This window comes from Acanthaster planci, linkage group LG19 (genome assembly GCF_054643075.1).
Source record: "Acanthaster planci isolate LZ-2023a linkage group LG19, COTS_SCS, whole genome shotgun sequence".
NCBI lineage: Eukaryota > Metazoa > Echinodermata > Asteroidea > Valvatida > Acanthasteridae > Acanthaster > Acanthaster planci.
In genome coordinates, this window is record NC_141795.1 from 2,325,172 (window position 1) to 2,338,163 (window position 12,992).

The 12,992-nt window shown below is 43.8% G+C and overlaps 1 protein-coding gene across 1 annotated transcript in view; it reads right to left on the bottom strand.

The window, feature by feature from the left end:
* fras1 (Fraser extracellular matrix complex subunit 1) overlaps nt 1–12,992 on the bottom strand; it is a 117,288-nt gene that overhangs the window by 56,446 nt on the left and 47,850 nt on the right. The window contains exon 3 of the mRNA XM_022229248.2: nt 3,428–3,535. Within this exon, the coding sequence (XP_022084940.2) occupies nt 3,428–3,535 (108 nt within the window). The remainder of the gene's footprint in view (nt 1–3,427; nt 3,536–12,992) is intronic.

The following is a 12,992-nucleotide window of genomic DNA, read 5'->3' on the forward strand; positions in this document are numbered from 1 at the left end:
CTACACCAGCTGAAAATTTCAGTTGAATATTTTAAATTCAGCTATCAAGACTCAAAAATTCAGCTCCGTAGTTCCCACCACTCTGGGTGAAAAACGAAACTGACCGGTCAACTCCAATCAGAACTGAACCGAAAACGATTAGAAACAGTTGTATCCTGAGAACAAGAGTGGTCTCTTCCTGTGGGTCAGGAATAGGCCAGATGCTCAGAGCCTGAGAGGGACACCAGCAGAGTCCAGACCAGGGGTCAAATCTGGACAGTAGGTGGCCACTCAAGAAAAGATTTAGGATCCGGACAAATTGTCATCATTGGAAAAAGGTCCTGGGATACTTTTTCTCTATTGAGTAATTTGAAGTACATTGGTGGAGTTATCACCCTTGATTTGAAACTTGTTATTTTTCCCCCATATCATAATATTTCACAGGTCGGTTTCAGTAAGTTGGAGTTTGGATTTTGGGTTTTAATCGCTGGACAGACCAATCAATTTGCAGGACATATATGTATCTGTATTGTGGACAGTATGTTTCATCTCCTCTTCTTCACCACAAAAAAACCACAAAAAACTTTTTTAGAAATGTGGCCCCAGAACTTTGTCTGCAAGACAAAGTTGGAGTTGATTTGGGACTGAACTGTTTGTTCTCTTGCAGCACGGGTCAAAAAAAATAAATAAATTATCCGCCCGGTGTTCCAATTCAAACAACCTTCTGTTTCCATCTTCTTTTTGTCTGTGCACTCATGGAACATGGGATTAGACACCGAGTTTTCCGACAATCAATTTGTTGAGAATTGCCAGTGCTGGTCTGCTGATATCTCTTCTGCCATTCAGCAAGCTGTCTATTCCACATTTTGCTGTTTGGAAAACTCTTTCACGGCTAAAAGAGCAGGTCTTTATTTCACAGGGGGGCTTGGTAGCTGTAAAAATACATGTAAGACAAAACTTGGGGAGTTGCGTGAGAGTCGTTGGACCTCAGATGAGAATGCTGACAGACAGCGCCAGAAGCCAACAGGTGTAGAGACCCCGAACCTTCCTGTTATATTTACAATAAGATCATCAGCAGATTTTCCGGGGATCTGACTGGGACTGCTCGATGTTTACTTAGGCATTTGGTGGATGAGATTGTGCGGCACCTTTTGTCCAGCATGGGAACCCAGGCTTTGAGATCTGAAGCACAGCAATTCTCCAATACTGCAATGAAATTGACTGTAATGTTGGGACTTTTGTGTTCTCCAACCTCCATCCCCATTTTTGGTGCCATTTTACATTTTTGTCTTCAAAATAAATGTCGCCAATTGCAGGCAAAGTTGTGATGGCAAGAACCAAAGTTGCGAATTTCCCTGATGGCATTCTTTTAGGAACAAACGGCGTGCTCATGAAAGAATACAAACATTGCTGTCTCGAGATGTGCTTAACAAATGCATGACATCAACGACAACTCCACTTTTAAGTGAATTTTCAGTGGGCTCAAAGTTTATCCTTATGGACTTGCTTGCTTCAAAATCTGTGTCAAGAACGAACCATGCTTCACAGCGTTGAACATTCCCCTAGCCAAACAGTCCCCAATCCTCCAATTTCAATATGATTTCACACAAACCCTAGGGGGCAAGTTAAGGTACCGGTTACTGTGGTATCTCGCGAAACAGGTGCAAGAAGAATCCTGGGATTCTGATCACACAAAACCCTGCAGAGTCCTTGGAGTTACACAGCTCAGATCCCTTCCTCATTGTACTTGGCTGTAAGCATGGCTGTGGTGCTAAGCGCCCAATCCATTCCAAACTCAATGTAAGCAAGAGCTGTCTTAAGAGAATCAAAGCCACAGAGAAGCCTCTGTCCAACTGAGAAACCTAGAATAAACTTGACCTGGACAAAGTTTTTAAAAAAATGTAGCTCCCATCCTACTATTTGCCATTACTCTCTCAGAAGGTGGAGAAACCTCCATAATCACCTTCCCCTGCAATTATAACATCTCAGGGTAGTTAAAAATCGATTTCCACAATTTGCGAAAGTCAAAACTGCATTGAGAAAAGAGAATATCGAGCCACGAATAAATTCTCTGTCAAACTGAGTAACAACCTGGGTTGAACTTGACCTCGGCCCAACCAAAAATACTGTGGCTTCCACCCTACTGCTTACTATTACCCTCTCAGAGGAAGGGATGACCATCGCAATCACCTTCCCTCAGCAATTACAACATTATCTTGGGGTGGTTAGATATCAATTGCAACAATTTACCGATGGTATGGTAATTCTATGGGCAGCCAATCCCCGTGTAGTAAGTTTATCAGTGGAGATATGCCCGCACGCAGGTGGCCCCAGCGGGCTATTTACATAGCATGACGTGACGGCGAAAATTGGATTTGGTATTTTTGCGGCCTGAGCGGAGAACTTCTTCGGTGGAGTGCTGACGAGGCAATGATGTTATCTCTCGGGGGTGTCTTCGCCAATCATAACATGGCAATAAACTGGCTCACAGTGTGGGGCAGTGGGGTCGCCCGCATGCTGCCCGTATTAAAGTCGGTGGGTAGAACTCAACTGGGCTCAGTTAAGGTATGAGATGTTTGTGAAATTGTGATTGGTCTGCCATGCGGAGAGAGATGACATGCACTGCCACAGGTAACATACGTGTAAATATACGGCACTCGTAATGAAAAGCTGTGTACATCTCGTATTTCTCAAGCTTGATAAGTTCTCTTGTAATGCATCGTTCCCATTCAATCCATGAGGTCAGAACTCATCATATGTGGCAATTTTCCCTCCTCTTCTGATGTGTATTAAAATAAAACTTACATGTCTGTAAGATATGAAGCCAAACTGTGTGTTGGACTTAAAAATAAATTAATTTGTCGGGAAAAAGCTGAAGGACAATCCGACCAGGCTTACAGGTACACAGCTTCAGTGGACAATGCCATCAGAGTGAGTAATGAATCTAAGACAGCATCCATTAAAAACAGAGTTGTAATGACACGAGTCAATGACTCGACTTGAGTACCAGCTCAAGTCATAAATTTTGGCAACGCGACTCATCTCGAGTCTTGACGGGTAAATGACTCGCTTCGACTTGAGTCACCTGACTTGAGTCAGAAAAATTACTGACTCCGCCATTAACAAATGGATATGAGACTCTATCTAACCCCACTGATTTCTTGGGTTCAAACCCTTCTAAGAGTAAAAATGGTGAAACCTCAGATATCCAGCAAGGAACCTCCACAAAAAGCTTGAAGAAAAATGTTATGCTCAAGTCCCTATCCCAGCTAATGCACTGATGCACAAAACAGGCTGTTATCGCTCACTACTGTTTTGCACACACACTAATGGTCTGTAAGAAAAGAGGAAATTAGAATAAAAGACTTGGGAGCTGACTTATGTACAGAGGGGTATGGGAAGTCCCGGTACTTCTTTGGACTCTGAAGATGTTTTGAGAGAGACTTACCCCTTGAAAGTCACACCTAGGATCTTGGCACTGTTTGGGCTCACAGATGACCAGGTCTCCTAGACACGAGCATGTTGTGCAGGGGTCCACCTCCCATACTGTGTTGTTCTGCAGAATGTGTAAAAAAGACAAAATAAAAACCAAGGTTGATATTAAAATTGTTCCATTTTCTCGAGTAAGGAGGACAGATATGATGAATTTGGAATAGGTGCCTGTTATAAATGGTTAAGTTCATAAACTTTAACAATGTAAGTGGGAAAACAGAGCTACGTGGTACATATACGTACTCTCAACATTTGAGGGAAAGAGGGGGCGGCAGGGGGAGGGGAATTCAAGAACAAGGGTGAAATATGAGAAGTAAACATTCAAGAAAGAGTAAAGGTCGGTTCATACTGCAAGCAAAGCTAATTTTGATGTCTGGAAAAATTTGCAGCGAAATTTCATTCAAGTTGAAACATGTTCAACTTTTACAAATTTGCGATGCGAATATTTCATCTGATGTCACAAATTCGCGTTTGGGTTCACTTTCACGTTGGATGTGAACATGTCTTTACATGTAATGTAAGCCCACATGGGACAGACTTCTAAATTTTTGTTTCAAAAAAAGTGACTTGTTGGATCACAGATTTTAAAACCGGAATCATGTCCAATTTCCTAAATCCTTCTAAATCCTTCTTGACCACAGACTTTTGGGGCACAGAAAACTGGTACTTTTGTGAAGAAACTATTATTGTTGGGGGGGGGGGATTTTGGAAGGAGAACTGCCTGCACTAAAGCCATAATTTCCCCACTACTTTTACCAGCCCTCCAAGAGGACAAGGCTCTAGAAGTCAGGCCAACAGTCCAGCACAGCCTGTCCATTGTGGCATTTCATCGCCCATGTCAGCCCCAAGGGCCAACCCTAAACACCACTCCTGACAGGCAACACAGAAAACATCTTGTTCTGCCTGCTTCAGACCTGTCAGCAATTTATAATCAAGGCAGCAGGCCCCCACGGTCTGCCTGTTAGGGCCTGACAACCTTCACCAGAGGTACAATGTATCTGGTGGGGTGTTGGGTGATGGTTATTTTGTTTGGGGGATGGGGGACACAATAGGGCTCTTCTGAGAGGGGAGAGCCTTTCTCCCTTGGGTTGTCAATCCAGGGCTGAGGTTCCCCTAGGGTCTTGTAGTGAGAATTCAAGATTGCAGGAAGAGACGCTATATCTAACCATTAACCCCCCCCTTTTAGGGCTTGGTTTGGTGAAGAAATAAAGATCACACAAACTGAATGTCTTCAGACAAGAGATGGCTTTTTTTTTTTAGCTCAGAATGGCAGTCCATTTGTGGGAAAAATTATCAAATGTACACGTATGAACTTGGCATGTACAACATGCACTAAGTTGAAATCTTCACAACCAGGCTGTCTCATCTGTGGAAGTGAGGGGGCTTTTGTACTTTTGTACTGGTAGTTTATTTTTAATAGAGTGGCTGTAGTTTCCTCATGAAAACTATATATATATGTATTTATAAAATGATCCACCTGTATATAGAAGGTCTGTAAGCCATGTCCTAGCATCGGTTAGTTTTTCCATGTCCCACTGTACTTTCCATACAGTGATCCATTTCCATGGTGACATGCATGTAAAAAGAGATGATTCTGTGGTAGTCTGGGATCGTATGTGTGTTGTCTGCCAGCCAGAGGGCTACGGATTACATACTGTGTAACCAGGGATTTACTGATCTGTCGCCAAGCGCAAACATGGGTTGACTTCCTGGCTAGACGTCAAGACAATGTTTAAACTGTCCGGTTCCTCCAGACTGGTTCGCTCACTCGCACCAGCTGCCCTGATTTATGTTCCTCCTTCCCGACTATTGGTACTAATCACTGGTTACCACAACACAGCTTTCAAAGAACAAAAACTGCACTTCCCATGAAAGACCAGTACAGGGAGTTGGGAAGCAAGAAAGGATTTGCCTCCCAATCAGTCATTTAATTGATGACCAGCTGGGAGAGGAGAGACCAGCCTAATTGTGACCCAGCTTAAGGTCATTCTAAGTCTACTGACCACCAGGAGCCCCCATATGGACAGGTCATGTATACAGCCTTGATCCAAGTTGGGGTGAGGGGTCACCGAAGCAATGAATGGTCACAGGGCGAGCAGCAGGCCAGCATCAGCAGGGTTCACTGATCATTACACAAACAAGGCAAACGTTTTGATGAGATATCAGACTTGGCTCAAGACTGACTGTTGCACTTTTGGTCAACAAGGTCAGGATAATGAGTTCTTAAAATCTGAAATGAAACCACACTGCAGTGACGAACCAGTTTGCCACAAGGGGTGAGACACTGAATCCAAACCTGTTTAAAGTAACAGTATAAAGCACACCGTAAAAACAAATGTGATGCGGTATGAAATCTTACACTCCTACAGTGATTCACACCTTGGACGTGGACAAGCCAGAGTCACTACAAATGCCGCTACCCGTAAGCCGCCTTCCATAAAACCAGTCCCCTCCTTTCGATAATTTTTGTTGGTCAATTTAAGGGCATTAAGGTGACCAACTTGACAAGGACACAGGAACCATGCGCTTTTCAGGTTTTCACTGAGACCTCCATGGTCAGAATCTAGTGCTGTAATCACTGACCCTGGGTATCCCTCCCCAATTCTCGCAATCTCACGTCTTCCCCAAGACAGCTGCAAGTCTGTGGAACCAATTAGAGCAACCCTGGCTCTTTCGGCTGCCGCAACTGATTTGGCAGAAGGTGTGCAGGGCTTTGAAAATGAGTGACAGTAACAAAAATAGATGCAAAACATGTTTCAATGAAATCAAGGCTGGGAGCATTTTCGATGGGACGACCGGGAGTGTGGCGTTTGACAAGCTGCCACGAGGCATACAAGTCGGAATATTTTTGTACCTTGCAATGTCAATAATGTTGGGAGCTGGGATGTTTTGCTGTTGACTTTTTGACGCGGGTCCTGAATGGGAACTTGGTGCTGTAATTGCCTGGGAACTGCTGTCTGTTAAGGTTAACAAAACAGGACCAAGGGAGCTTGTATTGTTACTTCATACATGTTCCCGCACACAGCTCCTGTAACTCAAGTGCCAAAGTAACACATCGTCACACGTGTTTGTGTGCTGTGACCCATGCGTGGCTTATGTACATGCACATGTATCTCTAGTGCAGCGCTCATTTGAAGCTCGCAGGTACCAGTATGTACATGTACATTTGCTTTCGAAAAAAAAACATTGTTTTTAGTCATACAAGTTGCCATGAGCAACTTTGTTTCTCTATTCACGGGGCATTTCACTTTCAGCATAAATCAATCAGTGGATGATCAGCCACGAACTGCGCGAGAGAGCAAGGAATAGCCAGCACATTCTATGTATACATGCTGACTCAGTCTCACATCAGGTCCCAATTTCATAGAAATAACGAATAAGAATTCTGCACGGAAAATGCTGGCAAAGAACCACCCACAGCTTGCATCGCATGGCGTTTGACTGGTAACCCATTTCAGCTCAGCAATGCTTTTCTGCTCTAAGTACTTCCGTGTTGTATAAAAACCGGTAAACAGCTTTGTGAAATTGGCCCCTTGACTCCCCCCCCCAACAAAACCAAGGTGAATACACTGGTTCTTACAAAGATTTTCCAACTATGCTCTCAACCAACTATCAACCGAGCTCTCCTTTTGTTGCCAAAGCCTCACACATCTCAAGAAATCACGGCTACCTTCTTTTAAAGATGACAGGGTCAGGAGGCTTTCCCGGGTATGGGCCTGCTGTATGCAAATCCCTCCAAAGAACCACCACTTAAGGCCCAGCCCAAGCTGGGGACCAACCTCTTGGGACCATTTGGCACCTGATCACCAAATGCACTGCTACTTATCAAGCAATTGACACCATGACCTAATTAGCGTGGTGTTGTTGGGGTCTGCCAGCCTGGGTACAAAACACTTAGGGGAGAAGAAAACTCACCACAAATGGCCCAAATGAAATACCAATTAGGTGATTGGATTTCAATTGAAAGGGGGATGAATTTCAATTAGACCTAGCCAGAGAGTCTTTGATGCTCCAGAAAGTTTCTTTGGGGGGAACAGAGAATCTCAGTGGACAGCTGCATGGTATTGTAGGCAACTGGTCCTCTGGGACTTTTGGGGTGGTAGCTCCCAAAAGCCAGCTGGTGGGCCTGTGGATACGATTAACTAACCCCATTTACAGCAGAAGAAGGGTGTCTCTGAAGTGCTTTGGAATTTCACTTTGATCCAATCACGCACCTTGATCTAGCGCCACATTCCCATATATGGTAAGACAACTGTTTGTGCCTTGGCATACACTCTAACTAGTGCAGTCCATGCTGACTGGAGATTTATACAGGCTCCAAGGTGTTACAACACAGCCACTAAATAAATACCACCCCCAAAGAACGTTATCTAAAGTCATTAATAAAACCATTTAACTAATCTGGAGCTTTATCTCTGATGCAGAATTAATTGCAATTCAATGAGCCAAACTAGATACAGTTAATTACCGGAAGGCGGTATCCAGCATTTACACATGTAAGATATGGAAAGAATGCCACACCGGGTTTGTGGCACAGTGCACTTGGCTCTGTCAATGTACATGTACATGTATGCATGCAACAAGGGATTTACCATCCATGGAGGCCTACGATACATGTACACATACATGTACATGTACTTGTTCGTGTTCATTAAGGTGTAAACGTGCACTTGATATATCCTGTAAATTATCACGTGGGATGACATACACCTGCAGAGCAATTTTAAAATAGATTAACAGGCCCCCATGGGAGAGTTGTTGGAGTTCACCGCTTGAGCGGTCCTGTGCTTTGACCGCACAGCACTAGAGCAGGAGCCGGGGAAATGTTTCGGTGCCACAAAACTGCAATGCGTAGTAGACAAGATGAGTTCCTTAGGCATGCATTCTAAAACTCTTACACGGATGTGTCCTTGTGCTGGGCTCTAGACACAAGACTTAATGCACTGCAACAAACATTTCATGAAACGAAACCACGCTGTGCTCAACCAAGTGCGCATTTCTCCAAGGGGTTGGAACTTCAGACTTCCTTGTTCTGCGGTATTACTTTGGTAAGCTACTACGTGCAAAATACAAGGTTCCCATCATGATTGTCCTTCCTCTCTGGCCAGCCAACGGGGGCTCGATAGCATGGATGAAATGAGGTGTGAAGTTGTTTGTGTGATGCATTCATGTTTTTCTCTCATCCGGTGTGGTTTGGGCAAGGCTTGATGTTCACCTTGGATTAATTCTGAGTTTGACAGGAAGTCTGTAATAAGGTGAATGTAGCGTGTGGTCAGGGCAGCATGTTTGTCTGAACCTATCCAATCCATAATCCCTGCCTCTATACAAAAACTCCCACAGGTGTATTTTTGGTAGGTTTTTTTTAAGCATTGATGACTCACCGTCTATTGTCAAAGCAACAATCCCAGGTGACCACAGTGGGGTATATGTTTCAAAAATGCACCTATAGACAGTAGATGTGTACTTTCTACCCTTGGTAGGGTTCACTCAGCCATCCCCCCAGCATCACCACCAAGAGGGTGAATATGCATGAAATCTCCAAGAATAAAAACAGCTAGCCAACTACATGTACATGTTGGAAGGGTGTCTTCTTCTGACAGTTTTGAAACAGCAGTGTAGGCCTACGGCATGAACTATTAATGAACCTTTGGTGATTTTCATCAGAGCAAAGCTCACAGATGGAATATGAAGCTCAAAAAATGAACGTTTCCGCTGGAACGATAATTGCACGGTACTGGAGGACTTCCTGTAATTTATGTCCAATCCAAACAAAACGGCTGCATTGAGGACTTGTAGTTTAGGAGCCTACTCCTTGTGGGTTGGGCTATTTTTGTTTACCCATGCAGGAAGCTGGTCAACCAGTTTCAATGGGCCCTGTTTGCTCCCAATGAATGAACTTGTCTCACCACAATCCAAGGTCTACTATTCTCTACAAACCACAAGCCTCTGCTGCGATGCAAAACACTTCACACACCACTGGCAACAGCAAAACTGGAAGTGGCGGCCTTGGCTCGTGAAAGTATGACACTCAGGTAGAGAACCATGCTGAAACAATATGGTGCTGTACTATGCTGTGCTATGTACATGTTTACATGCATGTAGCTGTGGTCATACAATCCTGCCATCTTGAAGTACGAGGGCACGGATCAGGGTCGACAGCAGGGCCTTTCACATAATTTTCAGACATGCACACAGCCGTTCCTCTCATTTCAGAAAAATGAAATGCATCACTCACCACTATTGGTAAACAAATGCGAACAAACATTACTGAACGGTAGAGTGTTATTTTTAACCACCAAAGCAACAATCAAAAAGGGCCCCGCAAGTTCTCAGACTTGGGGCAATCACTTAAAATATGTCTGCCCTTCCTTAACTCCTGGATCCTGAATGAGTGTCTCATCTAGGTGATCCGTAAGTTGTTATATGGGCATCTGCAGCTTCAATCTAAAAAACGACTGAGGCAGCGAGTGTATGATCGAGGTATTAGCGTACCCTAATTTTCTACACGTACCCTAAAAAGGATGGTTTCTGGGACCAACCCCACCTAAGTGCCGCAGACTGCACGTCTAGCCACCGGCCAGCCAGGTCATGGGGGAGGAGGGTGCGACAAGCTGGTACTGTAGTGACTTAAATCGCAGAAAGTCTAATGTGTAACACACATCCTGGATGTGGAAAGGACCTGGATGTCTGAGACAGATGCACACGATGGCGATACCATACAAAATTCTGCGACACTTTCATGCCTGAAAGTTTTTGAAGTGGATAGTCTGTCAGTCAGAAAACCTTTGGTCTTTTTTTTTTTTGAGTGGGGGGAGGGGAATTTGAACATCAAGCAAGGAAACTCTGTGATCCAGTGGTAACCCTAAATCCCTAGGGTGTGTGCAAAATCATATTAAAATTGGAGGATTCAGGGCTGTTGGGGTTAACCCCAGAGTTTGGGAACCGTCCAACTGAAAGGAATGTAGGTTAAAGTTAAATCCAAGCTACATTAAGACTAATCTCATGCAATGCCAATCAGCTGATATCCATCGTCACAATCGCTCTCTCTGTTCCATCACTATCCCATCTCATGCTGCCTTCCTATACCCCTGTCGCAAGCCTCAGTATCCCCCTACTCTCTCTTTCAAACTCCTCCCCCCCCACGCCTGATGGAGCACAAAGCATGCGTGACAACTCTGAACCTTTCCCCTCTGCAATCCCGGCCCACAATCTCTACCTTTATTAACTGGGGACAAAAAGTACAGGCACCCAAATGCTTTGCACCTGTGAGATCATGAAATCAATACATATCTGTTACAGGAATTTTATGTTTGGGTATGACATGAACAGGGCTTCCACCCATTCGGAAGGTTCGGAATATTCGTGAATTTAATCGCCCGGAAACATTCTCAGCGTAAACATCCAGGTGCAGTCGTTTCAAAAACCTGAATTGACGCTTTGTGTAACATTCAGTATGAAATACCGTACTGCGTACCAAATTCAAAGTTCTTATCTGACTTTCCATTTAAAGCACAATACGGTCTACATATCATGCACGCTGGCACTGTGTAATTTGGGACCCACATGTACGTACATAATGTATATAATTGTTAAAGCAAAACTCTTGGAAATGTACATTTTAGGCCATGCCATTGTCTGTCTGACCATAAGTTTTGGACGAGAGCGTCCCTGGTCCAGTTCAATTAAATTCTTGACAGCTGACGGTGTCCAGAAAAACAAGTTTTCTGAGTTCAAACCCAAATGGCCCTGCTGTAAAAAAGGCAGCACAGCTATCAAAAGTTTTATTATAAACATCAGGGTCGCTGAAGAAAGGCAAAGTTGTGAAAGTATAAGACATAGTTCTTATTTTGTCTTTGGCTAACCCCTTGAGGGGCATCATCCCACACCAGCAAAGGGCTAAAGAGAAGACCGCAAGGTTACATGTATGTGGCCAGAGGGGAGCTTGATAACGTTCGTGACTTGTGGGTAAAATCAGGTCAAATCAAACCAACAGTCTTGTGCTTATGCTTTGCCCTCCAACAAGAAATCGCACCACCTCTGAAACTACTCCCAGACTGGTTCTAAATCAGCTTGAAAGACCTTCTATAATTGAACCGATGTACATGAGCATGTAACTATTTGTGTCCGAGCTGCCACATCTTGGCGCCAGACCCAGTTCAACTTGAACCGAAAAAAACCTCCACACGGCTGAATGATAAGTTTAGCACAAGACTTGATCGTTGTCTGCTCTGCTAGAAATAAACTCCATAGTTAAATTCCATCTAGTGTTAGCAACAGAAAGTCCAAAACAGCACTTTTTGTAGAGATTCTGGGCTCACTCCTGAGGACTGGTCAAACTGAAGCTTTTCCCTGAATTCCTCGATCTACAAATTCTCCCTCAGAGACCCCTTCCTCCATGCCAAGTACATGTACTGTACATGGAGCCTAACACTGACAGAAAAAACTACCCATCATCTGCTATTACTGACAGCAATTCCCTCCAGAGATCAATCCCTACCCTGGGGCCAATTTGCACTCAAAGGGGTCCTTTGTCTAGGGATGTTCAATTTTCTTAACTGCTCGAAACCTAAATCCACAAAAAAATATAAAGGGGTCTTCAAATCAAATCTTCCAAATTCAGAAAACCAAGCACAACTCTAAAAACCACGAATAGAGGGGACCTGACTGACCTTTCCGGATTCGGGGGATGGCTTACCATAGTTAGTGATGGGTTCCACTTTCTGGAGGATTTACCAAATGTAAACACAATTTGCTTAGGACAAGCGATCTCAAGGGTCCATAGGGGGAAAAAAAACCGCCGAGAAAAGAGTGGACCCGCTTGCGGTTTGGTCCTCTAAACTTTTCTGGACTGGAGACAGCTAATTCTGCCACACTGACTGCTGGACGTGAGTAATCAAGAGAAACTCAGAACAATAAGATGAGTTTCAGGGTATAGTGGAAGAATACTCCATGGGGGCAGGGGTGTTATCTAATGGAACTGATAATTTAGTACATGGTGACTGTTATGAAAAGTGCCGTTCTGATGATGGTATCTGCATACAGGAATACTAATTTATCTGTATGGAATTTCAGGCTATTCGTGGTGAAAGACAGCAAGGGATATATTCCTTTGCACAGTGCCACTGTAAGCTTTTCCGCCTATCAATTTGTCTGTGTTCACTTCACCATGGTAGAGGAAAAGCACACAAAAGGAACAAGAGATTTTTTATGTTCTCGGAGTTCAGTCACTTGTTCAGTTCTGTCCCCTGTGGTGACCATCTGTGCCTGTACTCTATGGAAAGTATTATATTACAAGGAAAAACAGGAAATAAGATGCTACGTCCTCTGTGGTATAGTCAAACATGATCCATAAAGTATGAGAATATTATGAAATCATTTCATATTCAAATAAACATGGCCCTCAGGTGGATATCGGTGTTGCTAGTTAGAACTAGAATACCGCTTTGTCAGTAGCGTCAAAGACTGTAATGTGAACTACAAGACTGGGTGCAATTTCTGACTTCATTTTGAATACAGAATCT